This window comes from Ursus americanus, chromosome 26 (assembly GCF_024610735.1).
Source record: "Ursus americanus isolate L20-20 chromosome 26, mUrsAme1.1.p, whole genome shotgun sequence".
In the NCBI taxonomy this organism is placed as follows: domain Eukaryota; kingdom Metazoa; phylum Chordata; class Mammalia; order Carnivora; family Ursidae; genus Ursus; species Ursus americanus.
In genome coordinates, this window is record NC_142152.1 from 15279009 (window position 1) to 15303580 (window position 24572).

At 54.8% G+C, this 24572-nt stretch overlaps 1 protein-coding gene across 1 annotated transcript in view; it reads left to right on the plus strand.

The window, feature by feature from the left end:
* The window catches only part of GALNT16 (polypeptide N-acetylgalactosaminyltransferase 16), an 87392-nt gene that overhangs the window by 54101 nt on the left and 8719 nt on the right, over positions 1-24572 (plus strand). The window contains exons 2-12 of the mRNA XM_045807952.2: positions 1136-1293; positions 4699-4797; positions 5724-5791; positions 6369-6434; positions 8329-8450; positions 10452-10539; positions 12399-12483; positions 12753-12856; positions 17708-17834; positions 19104-19196; positions 20582-20665. Coding sequence (XP_045663908.1) covers positions 1136-1293; positions 4699-4797; positions 5724-5791; positions 6369-6434; positions 8329-8450; positions 10452-10539; positions 12399-12483; positions 12753-12856; positions 17708-17834; positions 19104-19196; positions 20582-20665 — 1094 coding nt within the window. The remainder of the gene's footprint in view (positions 1-1135; positions 1294-4698; positions 4798-5723; positions 5792-6368; positions 6435-8328; positions 8451-10451; positions 10540-12398; positions 12484-12752; positions 12857-17707; positions 17835-19103; positions 19197-20581; positions 20666-24572) is intronic.

The window sequence follows — 24572 nt, forward strand, 5'->3', positions numbered from 1 at the left end:
GCAGCCCTGTCTGGTGAGGACCGGGGCTAGGCTTTCATGGAGGCCCTGGGCCGCTGTGGATGTCCCCCAGCATCACCCAACACCTCAGTCTCCTCTCCCCCAGGTTCAGCTGCCTTCCAGGGACCATCCCTCTGGGGCTAGGCCTGTGATGGAGTCTTCATGCAAAGGTTCTGTGTCTGGACAATCCTTACCCACCTTCCCGCTGCCTCTGGGGGCTCACAGCTCCAGCCCACGCTGCCGGGCAGGTGGGAGGGTGTAGTCAGGATGTGCTCACTGTTGATGATATCTCAAGGCACTCTGGGAACATCCGGCCTGCAGTTTGGTTCAAATAATAAGATGTCAGGATCCATCTATCTCTCCATTCATCTCAGTTGTGCCCTTCCCCAGGGTCTTTCATGGGGGGACTTTGGGAGCCCAGAGTGGGGTGTGGCTAAGAGGAGAGAGGCTGGGCCATGGCATGTGTCATCCGTCACTCGCCGGCACTTAGCACGGGTGAGCCAGCAGCTCTGACATGGGGCCGCTTCAGCAGCAGGCACCAGTCCCCGAGAAGATGCGTCATTGTGTTTGTATTCTGGCAGCTCTAGCACGAGCCTGGGAGGGCCTGCTTGTCCTCACAGGTAGCCCCCTCTGTGCAGCAGCTCGTGCAAGCTCCGGGTGTTTACTCATCAGGCACTTCCTGCATGCCTAGTCCAGGGTCAGGTCCAAGTTCATCCCTAGGACACTGTAGGCTGCTTGGCGACCTCCAGCTTGGTTGGTGGTCCCCTCAAGGCACCTCATCTTGGGGGTCACTGTCTCCAAATCCAGCAAAGAGCACTAATCAAGAGAATGACCTTCAAGGTCAGAACAACCAGTTTGAATCCAGAACCTGTGACTGGACTCGCTCTGACCTTGGGCTTTGAAAAAAAAAAGAAGACTTCATGTTTTAAGAGCAGTTTGGGTACTGTCTTTTTAATTTCTTGAGCCTTGGTTTCCCTATCTGTGCAAGGGGGGAAATACTGATCTCCTGCTCACAGTGTTGGGAGAAGGTGCAAACGAGGTAACACAGCTGGCTCCTGCCTGTGGGATCAGTACTTACCACACAGCGGCTGCTTTAGCCTCCTGCCTGTGACCCCTCTGATGCTGACCTTTGTCTCAGGTGACAGGAACACCCTCCAGAGGCTTCGATGAGAAGGCGTACCTGGCAGCCAAGCAGCTGAAGCCCGGAGAGGACCCTTACAGGCAGCATGCCTTCAACCAGCTGGAGAGTGACAAGCTGAGCCCAGACCGAGCCATCCGGGACACCCGCCATTACAGGTACAGCCTCCATTGTGCGGTGGAGGGAAGGCCTGGCACCTGTCTGCTTGCTTCCATTTGGTCACGCGGACTGAAGAAATGAGAAAGATTTCCTCAGACTCTGTCTGGTTACTGAGACACTGACACCCTCACCCTCAGCTGTCCTCCTCTGTTTCGTTGACCTCCTGAGGGCCTGAGACGGCCAAGGGGACTCAGCTGGTGCCGGGGAGGCCCCCCAGCACCTCAGCCTGGAGTCCCAGTGAGAGTGAGCTGCCAGGGGACCACAGGGAGGTCAGAGGGGGTGGGCGAGCCTGTTGACGGTGCCTGAGGTGAAGAGGGCCCACCAGCCCTGCCCGCACTGTGCGAGGGGATCTGTGCATCAGAATCTCTTTCCTTCTCCTCTTCCTGCCCCGCTGCCCCCACTTCCTCAGCAGTTCCCAGAAATGCTTCCCAGCCTTGCTCTTGGTTCTCCCAGTGTGGTAGGTGGGCGAGGCCCCGGAGCAGAACCAAGGACACCTTCTGTGATGATCCTCACTCTGACTCTACTCAGTGTGAGTGACCAACCTTGGGCAAGCCATCAACACCCCCTCCTTGGTTCAGGCCCTTGACGTGTCCTACCTGGATTACAGTCACCACCTCCAGTCCCCTCTTCCTGCCCTCACCTATGGGAACAGTCTGAGGTCCTTACCCTGGAGTGCAAGCCATCCCTCTGGGCCCTGAGTCTCTGCTCCTTTTCACCTACCGCTTCATACTCCCACAGTCCTATACTCTTCTGCCCCAACCCCCCCGTGTATACACACACTGTTTCCCTTGCCCGAACCCCCGCCCCCTCCCACTTGCAGCTTCACAACTCCCCTCAGTGTCCTCTCCTCCGGGGAAGGTTCCTTGCCAACCCAGGCTGGTTTGGAGGCTTCCTCTGTGCTCTGTGCAGACAGGGTAGATGTGGAAGACTCACCCATGTGCCTGCAGTTTTGAGTGACTGCCATGGGCTGTGTCGGGCCCAGCTAAGTACCTAGCACCAGGTGGGGACTATGCAGGTCACGATTGCTTTTCCTTCAGCAGCTTCTCCAGAGCACAAAAGGTGTGTATGAGATAAGAATGTGGAAGGGGACATGCTTCTAGCACCTTCCATGTCACTCATGGAGGTGAGCCTGAAATCCAGTGGGCTCGGCAGCCTTCAAGGTGAGATGGACATGGAGTTGGGGGAGCCCCAGACTGTCCTCACTCTCTTGCAACCCCAGCACTGCCAGCCTCCAGAAACTCACGCTACCAAGTAGGACATTAATCCTGCTACTCAGAAAGGCCTCCCCCCAGGTCCAATGGCCAGCTCAGATCTCAGAAGTTCTTTCTCAGTCAGTCCTGGTGCAGCTTCCACCTGCACTGTGGGACCTACAAGGCTATGTCCACACAGCTTTACTTAGAGCCCTTTCCTGGCTGTCCTGGCCATGGCCAACCTAGACCCCAAGGCCTGGAGTTTCTACAGACCCAAATCTCTGAACTGATCCAGGGTTAGCTTGGGTCACCTCTGCCCTCCCTCCCACTAAGCCCCCCTCATACCTTCTCAGGTGTTCACTGAAGAACTTAAAGGAGGATTTCCTCTTGGGGCGATGTAGGTTTTAAAATGAGACTCTTCGAATGCAAGGCAGGGGCGGGTTGGTGAGGCCAGCCTCCCTTCCTGCCCCAGCCCTCCCGGGAGCCTGAGGTGGTTCGGGGTGTGTGTGCGTGCGGGCCGTGGGTGTCCGTAGGTGGAGCAATGGAGGTGCTGGCTTTCACGTGCTGGGGCGAACCCTGCGCTTCTCCTTGGCCCTCCGGACTGCAGCTTCTGCTGGCCTCCAAACTGTCAGCCCGCAGTCTGGGGAGCCCCCCTCAAGGGGAACAGAGGGACCAGGCAAGACAGACCTAGCAACCCAAAGAAAACCCCACCAGCCCCAAACTTGAAACACAGGCCTGGGACAAACCTCTTCAGAGGCTCTTGGCTCCTGGAGCCGGATAAATCCCCATCATCATAGTTGTAAACCCCAGAGAAATGCAGAGTGGAGAGAGTTGGATCGGGCGGGTGGGGAGGAAGTCAGGTCCACCCTCCAGATGGGGCATGGGTAGGTTGGCCACTTTCAGGTGGAGAATGGGCACCGCTATCCAGATCCTCTCCTCCTGGGCACCAGACGGTTGGGCTTCCCAGTCAGGACTGGCTCCCTAGAGTCAGCGCTGGGGGACCCGGAACGCAGGCCCTGGCTGCTTCTCCCAGCACTCCCCACATCAGCAGGCCAAGCCCACTCCCACCCCCAGCTCTACATGCCTCGGGGAGGATGCACTGGGGAGCCTGGCTTCTCAGGGGGCAGAGGTGAACTTCCCTACCCCGCCGCCCCTCCTGTTCCCTACATCCCCTCTCATAGAGAATGATTTTAAAGCCTCTCAGGATTCCTCCCATGGGGGTCGCAGGCTGGGGGGACTCCTGCCTTTCTGACCCAGTCTGCTCTGCATGGCAGGGAATGGGCCTGGGAATTCGGCTGTAAGCTGTTGTCAGGGGCGTGAATGCTGGAATGAAAAAGCAGTCACTTCTGGAATAGTCAGAGAGCAACTGTAATAAAGGAGACCGCCAGGAACAGCAGCTGCCTTCCCCCCCGGCCCCAGGAGCACGAGTAAAAGCATTCGCAGGAGCGACAGGGAGGAAGGCTGGCGGAAATGGGTTGTTTTAGTTCCCTTTCCTGAGGACGGGGAAGCCAATGGCTAACAATGTGGTGTGAGACAGAGAAGAGGAGCACAGAGCTGCTGGGGGAGGGAGCGGGCTGGCAGGCACTGCTTTCGGTCTTCTCAAGGCTTCTGTGTGCTCCAGGAGTCCAGGGCCCGGGAGGAGTGAGGCTGCTCCCCTGCCCCGGGTCACCAGCCTGCTGTCCGGGCTGGGCAGTGAGAGGGAGGGAGTCACAGGAGGATAGGAGAGGGTGATTCCTCTCCAGATCCTCCAAATGTCGTGAGCCAGGAGAAGAGAAAGAAGCTACAGAGTGCCAGACAGGAAACAGAGGCTGTTCCCCCTCCCCCCCCATTTTGTCTCTCCCTGGCAGGCAGGGAGTTCTGTCTGCTGGCCCAGCTCTGGGTCTCCGGGCCTGGAGCAGTGCCCGCACAGACACGATGGTCAGAGCCCTTCTAAAGCTTCTGTGATGGAAGCTCTGAGGGCCCTAGGTCTTTGGTAAAGATGACCAGGCCTGGGAAGGTGCCCCAACCAGTGGCTTCCCTCCGAGGACTCCAGGCTGGATGGGCTGAGTGGGGTGGAATGCAGGCGTGGAAGGGCAGGCCCGCACCCTGGCTTCAGGCTTGCTTCCCTGTCCCACAGAGGTATTCCTGGGGGCAGCAGGCTGGACAGAGAGAAGCCTCAAGCCTGCCCTGAGGATGCCCTCACGGTGCCCTCTGACCCCTGTGCTCCATTCTCAGTTGCCCATCTGTATCCTACTCTTCGGACCTGCCAGCCACCAGTGTCATCATCACGTTCCACAATGAGGCCCGCTCCACCCTCCTGCGCACCGTGAAGAGGTAAGCCCCATCTCAGGACCCTCATGTCAGTGGTGCTGCTCCCCGAAGCCTCGGGAAGATTTGCCGAGACCCTGGCAGGGGGCACATTGAGACAGGGTGCTGGGCCAGATGGTGTGAAGGACTCAGCCACTGGGAGGGGGAGTCTGCCTTTCTGAGAAGCTGAAGCTGGTGAATCAGGGTCAGGGAGACCCCAGAAATCCAGTCGGGATTATTTGGGAAGCACAAAGACACAGGTCAGGTCCCCAGGACAAGGGACAAGGAGCCAAGGGAGTCAGGGATGGACGGGAAGCTTCAGGTGGTTGGATGTCAGCCCAGTAGGTGCCAGTCAGTGATTCAGAGGGAAGTGCCCCTCTGTCCTCCAAAACTTGGCCCTCCGGTCAAGTTTAATTCCTACTCACCCCGTTTCTTTAATGAGAATAGGATTTGGATCATCCCAGGGGTTAAAGAAGCTTGGGTTTCCTTTCCCAGGGAGTAGAGGAAGAGGAGGGATGGTGGGAAGGAAAGCAGACAGGCAGTTCCGGGCCCAGCTGGGTGCTGCCCACCCTCCCCTACCCCCCAAGCCCCCCGACCCCTCTCCCTCACCCTCCTTGGCCGTTGCAGGGTTTGTTAATCCTAAGCAGTCAGAGCAGCTACAGGTCCCGTCTTGACAACTAAACGGGGGCAGTTCCCACAGCCCATCTGGCCCAGGTCCCGGCTGCCCGCAGGTCCAGGCAGCAGGGTCAGCCAGGTCCTGGGACGAGCCCGAGGACCACACCGCTCCTCAGCCACTGCTCAGGGCCCGGGAGTTTTCCAAGCAGCTGCTCGTGGCTAGTGGGCCAGCCCCTGAGCTGGGGGATGGGGGAGCCCTGGGGCAGGGAGGGGTAAATGGAAGGTGACCCCTAAATCCAGGCTCCTCTGTCCCCATCACTCTGTCCGCATCACTCCAGTGTCCTGAACCGAACTCCAGCCAGCCTGATCCAGGAGATCATCTTAGTGGATGACTTCAGTTCAGATCGTAAGTTTCTACCTCCGGTTATCCGCACCCTTCCAAACTCTCATTTCCCCAGGACGTGGAGGCAAGCGCTCCCAGGGCAGTCCTGGATATCACGGGCTGACCTCTGTTCCTCAGCCGGGATCTTTAGTCTTTTCTAGGTGCCCTCCCTGACTCTGTTCCCAGGTGCCAAGGAAGGGGAAAGAGTGGTATTGTTTTGATGGGACACCAGTGAGATGACATTTTTTAAAAACAGAAGCAACGTCAGCAGCATCCTTTGTTATTACAACTGCCATATGCTGAGGATTGTCCCTTCAGCGTGGCTGCGCTGGTGTTGACCTGGCTGCCCGCTGACCTGCTGGTGCTCTCTGGCGCCCCCTGGGGGCAATGCCATAAGTATTCCTCAGTCTGGCCTGGGAGTGGGGCCCAGGGCGATCCTTTGGCCATTAGACATGACCATGCTCCTGTGGACCTCCCCATCCCCAGCCCTTTCCCTGCACCTACTGCGAGACACCTTCTGGGCAGTTCCAGGGGGTGACCAAACCCCTTGTGGTCTGATGCCCATATCTGAATGAGCTTGCTTCCTTCTCTTCACCTTCAGCGGAAGACTGTCTGCTCCTGACCAGGATCCCCAAGGTCAAGTGCCTGCGCAATGATCGGCGGGAAGGCAAGTTCTTGGACCCTGGGTGCCACCACAGAGCCCTTTTGGTCTAGACCTCTGCACCTCCCCATTCCCTTTTGGCACCATGTCCCACTAAGCCAGCATGCTCCTGCTGCAGGACCAAGGCCTGTGGAAAGGCCCCTCTGCTATCCCGGGCCAGCCCCTGCCACGGCATGACTGTAGGCAAGACGCTTCACTTCTGGCTGCCTGGGTTGCCTCTTCTGAGAAGTGGAGTTAGTAATAGTACCCTTTCTGCCTTGCCTGGCTGTTGTAGGGATTCAATAAGGTAAGCTATGTGGAAATAGCTTGATTAGGTGGGGGCAGAACGGGGACCCCAGGAGAGGGATGTGACAGGGGGCTAGGCCTTGCCTGGGTGAGGACGCTGTGCCACAGGTGAAGGGAGCGAGGCAGGGCAGGCCAGGCCTGAGGGCTCTGCAGCCCTGAGCGCTGGGCAGGCACAGGTGCACCTGTAATGCTAACGGCCTCTTCCTGAGTGCCCGCCTGTAGCCGGCATCCGCTCTGCCTGTGTTCTCACACTCCCTCCTCCTAACAGCCCGTTGTCCCCGTTTACACATAAGGAAAGTGAGGCCTGAGGAGTTCAGTAATTTGCCCAGGGCGATGAGCAGAGGAGCCAGAATTCCAGCCTGGAGGAAGGAGGCCACCTTTAACCTCCCTCTCTTCCTTCTTGCCTGGGAGAATCTGGGTCTGGTCAGCAGGGGAAATGGTGGAGTGAGGGTAGACAGGGTAGATGGCAGAAGACCTTGGAAGCCAGAGAAAGGCATTTAGACTTGATAAGGCAGGTAGTAGGGAGCCACTGAAGTTTTGAGAGAGAGAGAGATGTGAGGGGCATAATTAAGAAAGACCAGTCAGACTAAGGAGACCTTCTCACTGGCGTGGAAGAGGCCAGAGAGAAATTTCTCCCAAGCACTGGGTTCTAGGTACTTTAAGGTCCAGGAATATAGTGTTTCCTGGGGTTTGCCCAACACAGGTGCCAACTTGAAGTGCTTGCTAGCTACCGGTGGAGTGCCAGGATGGGACAGATGGATTTTTGCACAGATGGATGGATAGTCAGATGGATGGCGGCAGAGGACAGGGCAGAGGTATGGCCAGGGAACTCTCTGCAGGCGGCAGCTGTATTCTGAACTCACAACCAGGCCCCTCCATCCCCACAGCTCACAGGGCACCAGTGGCTGCTTTCACAGCAGCAGCAGCCGGGCCTCCTCTCTCCCCAGCAGGCAAGTCCCCAGGCCTGACCGGGGAGCTGTCAAAAGTGAGGCCATTCTTTGATAGTTGGTGAGCCATCGGCCAGACTGTTTGGGCTGGGGGTCGAAGCAGAGCAGAATCTAGCACATGCAGGCCTCCTAGACACCGGGCACTCTCCCTGGCAGGCGGGGATTATTTGCTCTCTGAGTCTTTTAGGTAAGAAAACCCAGGCTCAGAGAGGTTAAATAACATGCTTAAGCTACGTGAAGGGACTGGCACACTCACTCCAGCCTGTCTTAGTCTAGCAGATTCTCACCAGGTCCCACATGATGATGAAGCTGAAGGGAAAGGCCTGCAGATCCCCGGGAAGGGGTTTTGGTTTCTGGTTTCCTTTTGGTACCAAAACACACTGGATTGCACTTTCCATTCACTGACACCTGACTGTTGATCAGTGTGTCCCCAGAGCCCAGAGCAGTGTCTGGCATGTGGAGAGCACGCGGAGAATGAGCTCAGAGTAATGATGGTTGATGAGTGGATGAGAGCAAAGAGAGGGACGGAGGAAATAATGAAATACAATCACAGTAACTCACAAGAAGCCTTGGCCCCTGATGGGTGCAGAGCCCTGAGACTTTTGAGGGATGGCATGGAGGCAAATTGGCCCCATCCCAGTACCAACCCCTATGCACTCCCATGGCAGGGCTGATCCGGTCCCGCGTTCGTGGGGCAGATGTGGCCACAGCTGCCGTGCTCACCTTTCTGGACAGCCACTGCGAAGTGAACACCGAGTGGCTGCAGCCCATGCTGCAGCGGGTCAAGGAGGTGAGTCCCTCTGTCCCTGGGGGAGGGAGCTCTGTCCCTTGGGACGTGCCCACCATGTTCTTGGGGCAGTGGGGTTGTTTTCCTCACCGGGGGAGGCAGGTCCCGTGCTGGGGCAGGGGGCAGCTTGGGGTCAAGGCTGGGAAGCCTGAGAAGGAGGAAGGGGGGGATGGTGTTCTCAAGGAGAGATGAGGACGGGGGGGCCCCTAGCATGTGCCAGCTGTTCGCTAGTAGGGGGAGGGTGGAGGGAAGGATGAGGTGATCCCGGATCAACTTAAAAATGGGCAAAAGATTTGAAAGGACATTTCTTCAAGGCAAATATACAAATGGCCAACAAGCACAGGACAAGATGCTCAATATTTTTAAGCCTTGAGGGAAATGCACGTCAAAACCACAGTCAGATACCACTTGATACGTACGGGATGGCGGTGACCAAAGGACGGGCAGTAACAAGGGCTGGTGAGGGTGTGGGGAAAGAAGTAGGGGGCTTCTCGCTAATTGCTGGTGAGAATGTAACATGGGGCAGCCGCTTTGGACAACAGTCTGGCAGTTCCTCAGAAGTTTAAACACGGAGTCACCATCTGACCATGTGACCCTTCCACACACCCAAGAGAAATGGAAACGTACTCCACACCAAAACTTGCACCAGAGTGTTCTGGGCAGTATCATTCAGAATAGCCGAAATGTGGAAAGAGCCCAATGTCTGCCGGCACAGCCATACCACAGAGCACTGTTCAGCCGTGAAAAGGAACGGAGTACTGGCACGTGCTACGATGTGGATGAAAACGTGTCCCTAAGTGAAAGAAGCCGGTCACAAAAGGCCACGTGCTCTATGATTCCACTGACACGAGATGCGTCCAGAATGAAGCAAAGCCACAGAAATGGAAAGGAGATGAGGGGTTGTCAGGGGCCGGAGGGAGAGAGGATGCGGAGTGACCGCTAACAGGTACAGGGTTTCGTGTTGGAGGGATGAAAATATTCTGGAATTAGATAGGGCTGATGGGTGCACAGTCGTGACTATACCGTAAGCTACCACATTTGAACATTTTAAAACAGTGAATTTTATCGTATGTCAGTTACAGCTAATGAAATTGCTATAAAAATGTGAATTAGATCTCCGAACAAAAAAGTCTATAAAAAGGCAAAGGCGAGGCCCCCACAGAGCTCTGTGAGAAACCATGGGTGGTCTCCCCCTGCTCCGCCTCCTCCCAGGCTGTCATGGTCCTGAGACGGGCTGTGAGCTGGGCAGAGCTGGGCTCCAAGTCGCAGACAAAGGGATTTTGAGGGTCAGGGCAGGGTGCAGGGAGAGAAGAAGCTCTGGTCTGGGTCCTTCTGTGGAGGGACAGAGAAGAGAGGGCTGATGGCGGTTGATAGTTTCGAGTAGGGTGTATGACATAAGCCACCAGCACCACTGCCCCACCCCCCAAATCTTTAGGAAAATTGACATTACCCCCCAATGTTTTGGAGGTGGATTTGTGTCTAGGAGGATGAAGGGAGTAGTGAATCTGACCTTGAAACTGATGTGGCATGAGAGAGTGACAGCCACGATGCACAGGGACCACGGAGTCCCTGTCCTCAAGCTACTGGTGATCCAAAACTCAACCCGAACATGTACAAAGGTGGATGACGATTAATAAAACAACAGTTCAAACCAGCGGCAGAAGAGCCACCTCAGGCAGGTGGACTGTAATTGTGAGAGCAGCTTAAAAGAGGAAGAAATCCTCGGCCTGCAGCAATCCAGGAGGGCTTCACTGAGGAGGTGAGATCCCAGCAGGGCTCAGCATGATGGGAGAGGAAGAGGCTGGGAGAGCACTCTGCCCATGGGATCTAGATGGGACCTTCCAGGAGCCTGGCTGTGGGGCTGCAGTATAGCTCCCAAGAACTGCCACGTCCTGCAGGAAGGGCTGCTTGCCCCGTGGCTCAGAGAGAACTTCCCAGAGCAGGCAGCTGGGCCTTTCTTCCCAGAGTCCCTGGCCTCACACCATCTCTCCGTTCCTCCCCTAGGACCACACCCGTGTGGTGAGCCCCATCATCGATGTCATCAGTCTGGATAACTTTGCCTACCTGGCCGCATCTGCTGATCTTCGTGGAGGTGGGTCCATCCCCAGAGGAGGGGCTGTAGACTTGAAAGGGGCAGGTGAGGGCAGTCTGAAGACTTGGTCTGGTGCTCTTCTGCCCAGCTGTGCCAGAGCAGCTCACACCACCCCCTTACCTCCAGAAAATGGAAAGCTCTGGGGTTGGGGACAAAGCCCTCTGACACAATCAGTGACAGAGCCAAGCTAGTCTTGTGTCTTCCCCTCTGCACAAACACGGACACATCCTTCCCAAATGCTGCCCACCCAGGGACCATGCCTGCAGTCCTGGCAGAAGGACATGATAGGACAGTGTCTTGCATGAATTCCTAATATGTACGCCTGGAGGTGGTCTGGACCCAGACTGTCTAATACAGTAGCTATGAGCCGCTATGGCTATTGAGCTCTTAAATGTGACCAGTCTGGATTGAGATGACTATAAGTATAAAATACATACCAGATTTCAAAGTCTAATTTTTTAAAAGATTTTATTTATTTATTTATTTATTTATTTGAGAAAGAGAGAGTGTGTGCACAAGAGGGTGGAGGGGCAGAGGGAAGAGCAGACTCCCCCCTGAGCAGGGAGCCCGATGCAGGGCTCCATCCTGGGACTCTGGGATCATGACCTGAGCTGAAGGCAGATGCCTAACCGACTGAGCCACCCAGGCAGCCCAGTTTCGAAGTCTTATTATGAAAGAATGTAAAATATCTCATCAGTAGTTTTTTATATTGATTACATGTTGAAATGATAATATTTTTGGATATATTGCATTGAAATATATTATTCAAATTAATTGCATATGTTCTTTTTGATATGGATACTAGAAAAAAATTTTTAAGATTTTATTTATTTATTTGTCAGAGAGAGAGAAAGAAAGCACAAGCAGGGGTAGTGGCAGGCAGAAGCAGGGAGAAGCGGGCTTCCCACTGAGCAAGGAGCCCAATGCGGGACTCGATCCCATGACCCCAGGATTATGACTTAAGTCTAAGGCAGATGCTTAACCAACTGAGCCACCCAGGCATCCTAGAAAAATTTCAATTCCATATGTAGCTTGCATTTCTGGCTTGCATCATTTGCATTCTTTCAGACAGCTCTGGTCTAGATTTTATAGCCTTGCTGTCTGATACAATAGCCATATTTGGCTATTGAAATTTAAATGAATTACAACTAAATAAAATTCAAATTCACTTCCTAAGTTGCACTCGCCACATTTCAAGTGCTCAGTAACCCCATGCGGCTAGTGCCTACCATATTGGACCGTCAGTGCAGATATAGAACATTTCCATCATTGCAGAAAGTTCTATTGGACAGGCTACACTAGAGAATCTGTTGCTAGGAGCTAGAGGGAAGAGTGGCTTTCCTATTTGGGGCCCAGACTTCCAAAAAATGGAAACAGCTATTACTTAGATCTTGGAGTTGAATGGAGTTCTGAAGGGAGCCAGGCATTTCTCCTTTAGGAAATCACCTCAGGGCCTTTGCATTTGCTGTTGCCCCTGCCGGGAATTCCCTTTCCCCAGATATCTGCATGGATCAGTCCTTCATTCAGGTCCAGTGTGACCTCATTAGAGAGCCTTTCCTGACTGCCCTTACTGGGATAGCATGGACACCTCTCTTTTCTTTACTTTTCTTTTTAGCACTTTTCACCTTTGACTGGCAGATTATCATTGTATTGACTTATTTTTGTAGTTTCTGTCCTACCTAGTAGATTGAAACTCAATGAGGGCAGGGATCTGTCTCATTCTGAGTAAAGGAATGACTGCATGAATTGCCCAGGGCCCTCTGCGAGCTGGGCCCTGATCCAGGGAGACCGAGGGCTGGTGGAGCGAGGGGGCGGCAGCTCTGCCCTGAGCTCCGTCCTCACCCCACTCTGTCCCGTAGGATTTGACTGGAGCCTGCATTTCAAGTGGGAGCAGATCCCTCTTGAGCAGAAGATCGCCCGGACCGACCCCACCAAGCCCATAAGGTCAGTGCTGCCGTGGGCTCTGCAGAGCCTGGGTCAGGGGGCCTGGGAGGCTGCTGGGGGGCCGTTTCAGTTGCCGGCGCTCCTCAGGGTGCACTGTCTAAGTGCTGACTCGGTTCTGGGCCCGAGGCCAGGGAGCTGCTAGATATCCTGCCCCTAAGACTCTGTAAGCGGGGGATTCTGGGGCAAATGACCTGGGGTTCTGGGGCCATCTAGAAGGGCTCCCAGCTTCTCCAGCTCATGCGTTGTCTCTTTCCTCTCCTTGCTCCCAGGACTCCTGTCATAGCTGGAGGAATCTTTGTGATCGACAAGTCCTGGTTTAACCACTTGGGAAAGTATGATGCCCAGATGGACATCTGGGGGGGAGAGAATTTTGGTAAGTTGGAAATAGCAATAGCAGTAGCAACAATAATAGATAACCTTGCCCGAGCGCACTCTGTGCATAAGGCCCTGTTCTACACACGTATTCGTCTGTCGAATCCTCACAACTCTCTGAGGTAAGTACTATTATATCTCCATTTTACAGATAAAGAAACTGAGGCACAAAGAAGTTAAGTAATTGGTCCAGAGCCACACAGCTAGTAAACAAAGATTTAGATAGTCGGGGGAGCCTGTGGTCGCACGACTAGACATGTGTGTGGACGCACAAACAGACTGTAACCAGGGCTGCAGCTTAAACCTGCAGCTGATTCTCTTCCAGAAGAGCCAGGGGTGGGGGGCTGCAGTGGAGTTTGGTGGTTAAATGTAAGAATGCGGGCAGATGGCCTGGGTGCAAATCCTGGCCCTGCCACCTGCAAGCTGTTTGGCCATGAGCAAGTTAAAGCCTCCCAAAGCTCCCGTGTCCTCAAGGGGCTGGTGTGAGTACCAAATAAGAGACAAGTTAAAACACGTGGCATGCTGCTGGCGGCCATTGTCATCACTGATGGGCCCTGGGGAGCCCTCTAGCTCCAGCAGGAAAGGGAAGAGCCCAGTGAGCTCCCGGGGTCGCGGGCGAGGTTCGGTTAGATCAAGGCCGGATACAGATGGATCAGCTGGCACGGTAATATAAGCGGGTTTAAAATGAGTCTGTCCACACAGTGTGGGCGAGATTCAGGGAGCCGCAGGGGCAGCGCAGTGCTGGACTGGGCTGGTGACTGCTGTGAGGTGTGGCCACCCCCAGGTCTGAAAGGCGGGGAGGGAGTGCCCCTGACAGGAGCTGTGGTCTTGGGGCACCTGAAGCCAGCCCACAGCACCCAGGCAGAGGGGGTTGGGGGCTAAATGCCCACCCACGCTGCCCCTCTCCCCGCTCTGACTGACCCTGCCAGCCCGCAGGAAGGCAGCTGGCGGTGCAGCCCACACGGCGAGGAGCGGGGTGAAGGATGGGGAGTGATCCAGGGTCTCCTGGTCTTTGCAGAGCCCTTTGTTTCCTTCTTCATCCTCACCAGGCTTTTTGCGAAGTAAATACGGCTGGTGGTTTCTCACCCATTTGACAGGTGGGAAAACTGAGGTGGACGCTGCCTTCCAGAGTTCAATCAGGAAACTCCACCTCTGACACGTGTGCGTAGTGCCCCCACCAGAGCCACTTAAGTGTTGTGAGGTGTGATCAGAGCAAATTCTGTGTTCCTGAGAGGTGAGGAGCAGGACTTTCTACTCTCTCCCTGATCGAGATAGAGGAGCAGTGGGCTTTTTTTTTTTTTTAATTTTATTTACTTATTTGAGAGAGACAGATAGCGAGAGGGAGCATGAGCAGGGAGCTGAGGGAGAAGCAGGCTCCCCACTGACCAGGGAGCCCAATGCGGGGCTCGATCCCAGGACCCTGGGATCATGACCCGAGGCAAACGCAGATGCTTAACCACTTAACCAACTGAGCCACCCAGGCGCCCCAGCAGTGGGGCTTATAATAGGTCTAATTCTAACTCAAAACCAACTGGAGTGGAAACAGGCGCGGAATGTTCTCCCCTTTGCAACTTACTCTTGGAAACCATTTGCACACAGGCATTTGGAGAAGTAGATTCTGGGAACCGGGGTGCACTGACCCTTCTCTCTGACCTCCTTTCGCATGCTCTGGGCCCAAGTGACCTCCTGTGTGTCCTCCATCTCAGCCTGAAGGGAGCTTTGGCAGAGCGGGTTTCCTGTACAGACTCAGAGGACTGAGAAACTCACGCTCTCTCCTGCATCCAGGAGCTTTTTTTCTTTTGTCTTTTGTCTTTTTGTCTTTTTGTCTTTTTTTTTTTTTTTTTACAGCTGGTGATTGGCAGATAAACAAGTAAATGATCAAATGGCTAACTTCAAATTCTGCCTGAGGCGAGGGCTCAGTGGTTGGGGAACTTGAAAGGTGAACCACAGAGTGGTTCTGGGAAGGGTTTTGTTTCTTAGAAGAAATTCAAAGAAATTTCTAGGCTAGCTGTAGCGCTCAGGCATTCAGCTGCTGGGAGCAGTTTTGAGCCAGGAGAGCTCTGCTGCTGGTGGTTTGGGGCCTTTCATTTCATTCTTTTGTTGAAGGAAGGGAGATGCCCAAACTGAGACTCATTCCTGTGTCCCCTCAGAGAGCCCCGGAGGCCACCGTAAGTGGAGGTGGCAAATGTGAAAACCTTGGGATTCCCATTAGAGGTCCTTTTAAAAGGTAGTCAGATCATATGGGTCCTCTGCTCACAACCCCGTAGGGACTCTGTCCCATCACTGAGAGCAAAGCCCACAGTCCTCACGCCATCTACCCTTCCCCCATAGCACAGCCCCAGCTCTGCCCACATCCCCTGCCTCCCCCATCAGGCCTCACTCCACCCCGAAGTCCCCTCCACCAGGCCTCCCTGCGGCCCCGGAACTTGCCACCCCCCTCCAGCCCTATATCTTTGCCCTTGCTGAGCCTTCTGCCTGAAACGCTTCTGCCGTAAAAGCCACAGGACTTGCTTCCTGACCTCCTTCAGGTCTTAGCTCAAATGTCCCGTTTTGATGGAGAACTTCCCAATCCAGTTAAAACTGCAGCCCACCGCAGCTCCCTGGTGGCTTTTCAGCCCCTTCCTGCTTCATCTGTCTCCACTGGACTTAGTACCATCGGATAGACTACGCATTTCACTCACCTTCTTGTCTACTTGCATTTTTGTTTCCTGTTTTAGTGAGTTCCCATCACCTACCTATGAGTGTGTGAGGATTCGAGAACAGTGTATGACACATAATTAACAGGTGCCCAGTAAAATTTTGCTGAATAAACTAGGGAGTCTGATTTAAACAGTGCTGCTTACTAGACAAAATGTGAACTCGATATTGTAATTCTGCAACACAGTATTGGGGTAATCTTGGAGAGGTTAACATGTTTGAGCCTCCCAGTCCTGATTAAAAACATGGGGACAGGGGTGCCTGGCTGGCTGAGTTGGTAGAGCATGCAACTCTTGATCTCAGGGTCAGGAGTTCGAGCCCCATGTTAGGCATGGAGCCTACTTAAAAAGAATAAATAAATTTAAAAAAATTAAAACAACCCAAACAGGAGGGTGATAATAGCAGCTTCACATCTTGCTGTGAGAATTAGACCTGGGTTATAGAGCATGGCACACAGTAAGGGCTCAGTACATGGGTGATGGTTACTGCTCGTGACCGTGCTGTGGGTAATGCCAAGAACAGTTTGGACAGTGTGGGCTGGTGGGATGAAGTGGCTTACTAGCATAACCAAGTTAGTCTGGCAGACATGGAACCAGAATGCAGCTCTCCTGTCCCCCAGGTCTGCCCCGAGTTCTAAATCTCACTGACCCAGCTGCAGAGCTCTTCCCAGGGGAAGGGACACGAGCCTGGCAGTCTGCAGGCCACCCTAGGGAAGCCCATCAACGTGGCCACCCCTGCTCTGCCACGTGTCCAGCCCTGGCCCCTGGCCCATGTCTGGAAGCTGTCTGCTGCATACAGGCTGGCCAGAGGCAGGCGTTAGTCCCTGGGGGTGGGGGAGCAGGGGTGGACCCTGACGAGCTGTGCCAGGTGAGAACCCCCAGGCCTGGCCAGAGACCAGAGTGTCCATACAGCCAGCTGGGGAGTGGGAAGAGGGACCAAGGCTGGAACTCATGAGAAAAATAGTCCTTTTTTTTTTTCAATTAAAAACAGAACCAACAAACAAAAAACAAGGGTTGTGTCTTTTCTGGGACAGGAAGGAGGTGTTTTAATGTCACAGGGTGTCTGTCCCACTGCAGGGTTCATACGAAAGGGTAATCAGAAGAGATTATGTGAGGTTCTGACGGCCACCAAGGCGGGTCCTTCCCGGAAGTGACAATTGTTGAGTAGAGAACGGAGCAGGCAGTTCGTGATGTCCCCTTCCAGGAAGCAGAATGGCCACTTGCATCTCCCAGCCCTAGGAGGGACCGCAGCCCCTCGCAGTCCTGCAGAAGCTCATTCAGCATTCCCACCACTATCAAAAGGAAGCGAGTCTCGAGAGGGCCAGTGGTAGCCTGTACATGGAGACCCCCTGCGCCAAGAGGGAGGTCTGGGCCAGAAAGACACCAGCTGGAGCGGCCTGTGGCCTGGTTGGTGGCTGGTGTTCCAGCCGTGTGGATGCCCAGGGCTGACTGATGAGCAAATGCATTCTTCTTAGCACTGGCCGGATGGGGCTTTCTAGTCAGAGGCTGGAAATGATGCCGCCTTTGATTCCGTTTTCCTTCTCCTCACGGCCTTGGTGCTGCTTCAGTGCTCTCCCCGCTGCTCTTCCAGGGCTCGGATGCGGCAGGGTGCATGGGGTCGGTGGCGGAGGGTGTGTGCGGATGGCGGGGGTGTGTGGGGGGGTGCGGGGTGGGGTGTGTGGAGGAGATGTGTGTGGAGGGGGGTGCGGTGTGGGGAGGTGGGGTGTATATGAAGGGTGTGTGTGTGTGTCGTGTGTATGGAAGGGGTGTGTGGGGATGGGGTGTGGAGGGGGTGGGATGTGTGGAGGGGGGTGTGTGGAGGTGGGGTGTGTGTGGTGTGTGTGTGTGGAGGGGATGTGTGGGGCGGGGTGTATATGAAGGGTGTGTGTATATGGAAGGGGTGTGTGGGGGATGGGATAGGGAGGTGTGGAGGGGGGGCGTGTGTGGTGGGGGGCGGGGGTGTGCACACTCATGGAGTGAGCAGTCAGGAACATGTGCAGGGATGGGCACATCCCGTGTTAATGGGTCCAGGAACCCTGAGCCCTGCTGTGCCTCCAGAGAGACAATGGGGGGCGAGGGAGGCTGGCTCCTTCCCGTCCTCACTCCTTGGGGACTTGCCGGGGCTCTTCCCTCCTGACGGCTGCCATCTCCTGCAGAGCTCTCCTTCAGGGTGTGGATGTGCGGTGGGAGCTTGGAGATCGTGCCCTGCAGCCGGGTGGGCCACGTCTTCAGGAAACGGCACCCCTACAACTTCCCTGAGGGCAACGCCCTCACCTACATCAGGTAGGTCGCAGCGCAAAGAGCACCAGGCTAGGAGCCAGGACACCTAGGGTCTAGATCCCACCGGCCCTGTTTGTTACTCCTACAGCTTTGGGCAGCTGCCCCTCCCCCTTTCTGGGCCTCAGTTTCCCCAATTGTTCCTTCCAATTCTGGGGATTCCAGGTACTTTGAGGGGTGGAAGGATGAAATTGAGAGTGTTGCCTCCAGGCCTCCCTTGTCTTGACCCTTTTTGTCCATGAGCGTCTTGGAAAACTGGCCCAATCACTAACTGGGGGCCGCCCTCCACTCACGGGGCCCCAGGTTCTGGTCACGGATGCCATGTCCTGAGCCTGACTTGGTCAGCATCTGCCTGTCCATGTCCCCAGCCACAGGTGTGCTTGGCCCTGGAGGACCAGCCATCACCTGCGCTCCTGGTGGGGGCGGAAGGGGAAGAGGGTCCCGAGCACCCCCTTGGAGGACAGTTCTTTTCTAGTCAGGCCCACGCTTCCTTGTTTGCCACGGTGGCTCCCCAGCTAGTTGAGTGGCTTATTACTTTGGTTTGCTTCCCCCCACTCCATTATTTGTTTTGATAATTGTAAAAGCAGCACATGTTCGCTGCAAAATGCGAGCTGTCCAGTGCGTGTGACGTATATGTGTCTGTACATATGGTGTGTTTTTACTCTTCATAGCGTACACAGAGGAGAAGGCAAGAGCCCCTTTACCCAACCCGACCGCCATCCCACTTGTCTCTCCAGAAGTAACGGCTGTGACTAGACTTCTGGTCTATCAGGCCTTTGGACTCCTTTTCATACATGTAGTTCATGTAGAGAGAAGCACACACACCACAACTTTGTGTTTTCCTATAAGCGGGGTCACACTGTGTATTCCGTCCGCAGCGTGCTTTTCTGCCACTCCCCCCTACGAGACAGCCATCCTTCTGTGTCAGTACGTACTGACCATGGTGTGTCCTCCACCATATACAAGTAGGGGCCATTATTCTCCCATTGAAGGGCATTCAGGTCGTCACCCATGTTTTATTAAACACATATTTGGCACAGTCCCTTTTGCCCACATGCAGGCATTTTGGCAGAACAGAGTCCTCCAGCGGCGTGTAAAGAGCATACGGACATGAGTGCACGGACGTTAACAGATCGTACCCATTTGTACCACCCCAGTCAGTGTTACTTTGCATACATTCCCGAGATTCTCATCACCCTGTACTGCACAGAGCTCACTTGATCCTAACTCTGTCACTCCCCGGTGACTGTATCTTGCTCCTTCATCCCCTTTCAGGAACACCAAGCGCACTGCAGAGGTGTGGATGGACGAGTACAAGCAGTATTACTACGAGGCCCGGCCCTCGGCCATCGGGAAGGCCTTTGGCAGGTGGGCCCCTCCGCCAGCCCTGTTTGCCTCCCTCCACCCACGTTAGCACAACCAGAACAAAACACAAAATGGTGTGGACGCCAGGGAAGCACTCACAGTCTCCTTGGTAACTGAGCCCCTCCCCACCGGTCTCACATATGCAATGTGAGACAGGACTGGGTCCTTGAGGAGCACTCAGTCTCATGGAGAGAAACAACCAGAGAAGGCTCGCTTCTGGAGAAGAGCTGCCCGTTCACCAGCTGCCTGCAGGAAAAAGGACATCTGGGGGAGTAGTCAGGGCCGGGCTGTCTGCAGAAAACACTTGGGGTTTGGCTGCCACCCCCTACTGTTCGAAATATGCCTGTGATCTGTTAGCCTGTTTTCCTGTCCTGGGCTGGTAGGACGACAGCCTAGTTAAGCATTTTCAAAATGTAGATTGGTTATGAAATCCATTTCGTGGGTCGTGACCGGCATTAAATAAAATGACAGAGAACACGATAGATCGGTACGGAGCAGAATGGAAAAGAACAGTCGATCGCAGTTAAGGCTAAGTACTGTTGGGTGGGCTTTCCTTCGGTTACCTGTGTGTGTATGTAGCTACATGCGCACACGGGAACACTCGATCACAGTATCACAAGATACATTTATTTCTTAAGGTTGTGGTCAGAAGACCAAAAACACTAGTGATCATCTCTGAATCTTCTTCCCTCTGTTTATTCATATCTGTATTGCTTTAAAAAAAACTACCTCACAGACTATTTCTTTTCGTGGTGAACTAACCTTTACCGAAGATCTACCCTGTGCTAGGCTCTTATGCCCTCTTAATTCATTTAATTCTCTGAAAACCTTCTGGGATAGGTGGCCATGTTTACCGGTAGAGAAACTGAGGCTCAGAGAGTCGGTGAGGGTTGTCTGTCAGTGGCCATTCCCATCAGGGTAGCTGAGGACACTGGGGAGGCGAACTGTGGCGTCCAGGGCACATCAGAGGGTCCTCATTTGCCACGATTGCTGAAAGACAGTTAAAGCATGCCTTCCTTGTTGGACCCTTTCTGCTAAAATTGGAGTGCAGGAAAGGAAAACTTGGAGTTCGTTAAGGCTCTGCTTAAGGACCAGCTAGGGGTGTGCTGAGGTCTCAAGGTGAAGCCAGAGGCCAGCAGGGCCCCGGTGGGCAGCTCTGATCCTGGAAAGTGAGCCGGAATTTGAAGAAAGAAATGACGAATGGCCGGGAGACCTGGAGTGACCTTGCAGGTCAGAGAAGGATTTGCAGCAGGTGGCCACGGCCGGAGGGCAGCCTGGGACAGCTCCTGGCCCTGCCCCGCCGGCAGTAGGCGGCAAGGGGGGCCAGCCTCCTGGGGCTTCCTCCCTGCGTCCACCTGCCAGAGCCTGAGCCTTCCCTTCCGTTTCAGCGTAGCCACACGGGTCGAGCAGAGGAAGAAGATGAACTGCAAGTCCTTCCGCTGGTACCTGGATAACGTCTACCCGGAGCTCACGTGAGTGCAGCCCTCAGCTCGTGCGTCTGGCCTGGTGTGGGGCCAGCCGCTTGCGGGACCCCCACCCTGAGATCTCCCAGCTCGGGCAGTCCAGCTCTTTCTAGCTGTCAGTGTTTAATCTTCAAGTGAAGGCTCTGGTGGGAAATGGGAAGCAGTTACAAGTGAGATGTGGTAGGAACCAAACTCTTAACAGTCCGGGTCGTAGAGCCAGAAGCGGGTGTCGTCCCCACAGGGAAACAGCACTGCATTGTGTAGCAAAAGCCGCAGAAATAAAGATTCATCCCTTTTGACTCTGTTCTCTCCCTTCTGGGAGTTTATCCTCCGGAAATAAAGCAAGCAAAGCAAAAAACTGTTGGCAAGAGATGTTCGTTCAGTATAGGCTTCTCTGCTGCTGTGAAGAATCTAGAGATAACTAATAATAAGGGGTGGCTTTGGTGAATCCCAACACGCGGATCCAAACAGATATTACGCGTCCAGTAAGATTGCAGTCGTGAAGACCGAAAAGCCGTGGGGAAGCGTTTGCTCTGGCGGACTGGAAGCGGGAGGCGGGCGGTGTGCGCGGGAGCCCCCGGGCTGGGGGTGAAGTGTGAGGCTGGCGCAGGACAGGGAGGCTGCCTTTTTTCTCATTCCAAAATCCTTTTCATCCACACGGCTCAGGGCCTCACCTCCTTCAGGTCTTGACTCAAATGTCCCCTTCTGGGGGGACAGTCTCTGTTTGCAGAGCGCCCCCTTCCCCGGCGTCCCGTCTGTTCCACGCTCACCACCGTCCAGCGCCTACGTGGCCAGTTCGTTTCGTTGTTGTCCCCCAACTACCACGGGACAGAAAGCTCTGTGAGGGTTAAGGTGTGGACCTGCTTTGTTCGCTGCTTGATCTCCAGCCCCTAGGACAGCGCCTGTCACAAAACGGGCACTCGCACTTGATAAATATCTTTAACTGAATAGATTGCATAGTCAATAAGCCTCAATAGTAATAACTTGGCAATCAGCCTTCTTTCTGTAGCTGTCACCTTAGGGGACGGGTTATTCCGTCACCGTCAGCTCTCTCCCAAGGATGCTGCTGCGGCTTTCCAGAACACTCCACCCCTCAGAGCCTGAGTGTCCTCAAAAAAGGCAAATCTCGGTTCTCTGCGGGCAGATTTGATTTTTGGAAAAGAGCCATAGTTAGGTTGTCACCAAGTGCAGTGAGTAAGGCGATCACCCCCAGATAAGGTGGCCCTGGGCCCCTGATAGAGCATGACAAGGGCTAAAACTAGTGTCAAGAGTAAACGGATTCTGGGAACACGTTGCAAGGAATTTCAACGCAATCTGAGCAGCAGCGGCACCGCTGCAAAGAGCTGGCGGGCTGGATGAGCCAGTGCCCTGGGGGCCGGCCGTGAAGGGAAAGCGCGTTAATTTATGAAAGTGCGGTAAATGAACCACTTTCGCCAGTGGCCACTGTTAAGGGGATAGTTGCATTCAGACGTGTCATTTCTGAGGGAAAAAAAACAGTTGTTTCTTTACATCCTGTGAGAGTGCAGACAACATTGGGACAGAGCCACAGGCTCTAGGCCTCGGGCAGGAGCTGGGGGCCTGTGGGAGGCATCGGGGGGGACCCGGAACGTGCCTTTCCTCGCCACACCCCATCCCCACGCACGGGTCCCATGTCATCCCCGGAGGACGGAGAGGAAAGAGTGTAACTATCAGAAACCTGGACCCGTCACAAGGCAGGAGAGTGGATGAAACCAGCTGTGTGAAACGAGGAGCATGAGTCATCTTCTCTCTGTTCCGACACAGCGGGGAGCTTTTACAAAATGATCTCGTGTCGTAAGATGGAAGCTGGCACCTCTTTCCTGTCCAGGTTACTCATCCCCGGTCCGCTCTTCCGGTTCTGCCTCAGTGCTCGGGGTGAGGGGCCAGCATCGGCTCAGGTCATCGGTTGGGAAGGACCTCTGTATGCCCAATGAGACCAGCTTTCCTCCCACAGGGGATCCTAACGGTTGGGCCCCACTTGCAGACGGTCAGTGGGGAGACTGAGGAGGCGAAGGGAGGCCCGCCTCCAATCCCAGCACAGCTGCCCCCCTCCCCATCCCCATCCCTGGAAATCAGAGTTCTGCAGTTGGCCTCGAGCACTGCGAATGTAGTACTTTCATTAGGACGGTCAGGAACAGTAGTGCAAGCTGTGCACACCACATCTGCCGGGGTGCTAACCACACAGTGGATAGCGTACATTGATTACGACACTTCCTGGCAGATGGCAGTAAGAGTCTTCTAACAAAACCCCGGTATATGATGACAGTCTTCTAACAGCTGGAAGTAACTGTCTCGAGGAAGGCATGCTTTTGCTGTGTCTCCAAAGGCCTCATAAGGGCTAATGGCAGCCCAGCTGGGAGGAGGCCCACAGAGAGGGAGGCAGACGCAGGTGTCACGGAGCTGGGCTCTGCGGGAAGCCGAGGGAGAGGTGGAGATGACCGTGCCAGCGTCTCCAGGGCTGCGGCCACACAGACCCCTCACGAGCCACATCGGGTTTGGAGATTATTGCCCAAGCCCCGTGTTTCCCCCGTAAGCATCAGTGAGCAGGCCTTCATGCCAGTGGCTCTTGCCACACGTGGACCGTGCCCCCCTCAGTTCTGAAAGCTGAACACCCTGCACATCTCCCTTAGGACCGGGGACAGGGAGAGGAAGCGTGTAGAAGGATCTGGAACAGCTTGGGCCGCATTCTTGAGCAGGTCCGAGGGGCCTCAGCAGGCATCTCGTCTCCACAGAGCAGGGCAAGAGAACAGGTTGCCCCTGGATGGAGCAGAGGGGGTGGAGTCCTTGCATCCCAAGCCCCTCGCCCCTGGTGGAGGTTACGGATTCAAGTCCTACAGCGCTCAGTTGGGTGATGCAAACCAATCGGGTGGGCAGCAATGAGACGGGAGGGAGTTGTGGGGACCAAGGCCTCGCTGGGATGCAGAAGCCCGTCCCCCAGGGGGCAGCACAACCCTGTGTTAGTGCCTCGAGCGCCTCGCGGGAGTGCAAGCTCAGTGTGGCCTGGTGTTCCTATGTTCTCAAGCTGGATTCAGATTTCTTTGTGTAACCTTCAGCTTTTTAATATTGCCAGTTAATTAAAGCAACAACAACCACGATATGCAGGTCAGACAAAATGTGTTTGAGGCCGGAGCCTCCCCCTAACCCCTGAATCAGAGGGCTCCCCTTGACACGCCCTGGCAGGGCTCACCCCCGATTCCAGGACCGAGAGACAGGAATGAGCAAAGAGCTTGAGGCATTTCCTGCTCCTGCTGGCCCGGGGTTGTGTGGAAATTCAGACTCAGGGAGGGCCTGGGTTGGAGAGTGATTCGGAGGCTGGTCTGGGTACCCAGGACCTGAGGGCCCTGGCTCCCAGCCCTTATCCTGCCTTTCCCCTCTGCTCCCAGCCCCTATCTGTGCTAGCTACTGGGAATAGAATAACTCCCTGGAGTCCAGCAACGATTGTGCCCAAGTTCTCCTTCCGTGGGCCAAGCCTCAGAAAGCCTGCAAGCAAGAGGCGGGATGAGGGCTGGAGAAGGACTAGGTCCCTGGGAGCAATCTGGGGTCTTGGGTGTGGACTGTCCAACCTCTAGGTGAGGCCAACTTGGGGCATAGCATGGTCTCTGCTCAGGGTCAAGGTAGGAAAGACAGAGTCTGATCCAAAGGAAAGGAAGAGGGGGCGCCTGGCTGGCTCAGGCAATAGAGCATGCGACTCTTGATCTCAGGGTTGAGAGTTCAAGCCCACTTTGGGTGGAGAGATTACTTAAAAAATAAAATATTTTTTTTTCAAAGGAAAGGAGGATAGACAAGGAGCAGGGAGGATGTAGGTGAAGGAAGTGGGAGAGAGAAGGGGAAGGAAAGGAAGGAGAAGAGGCAGCGTTAGTGACTGGCAGGAGGGGAGAGGCATCCAGAGGAAAAGGGG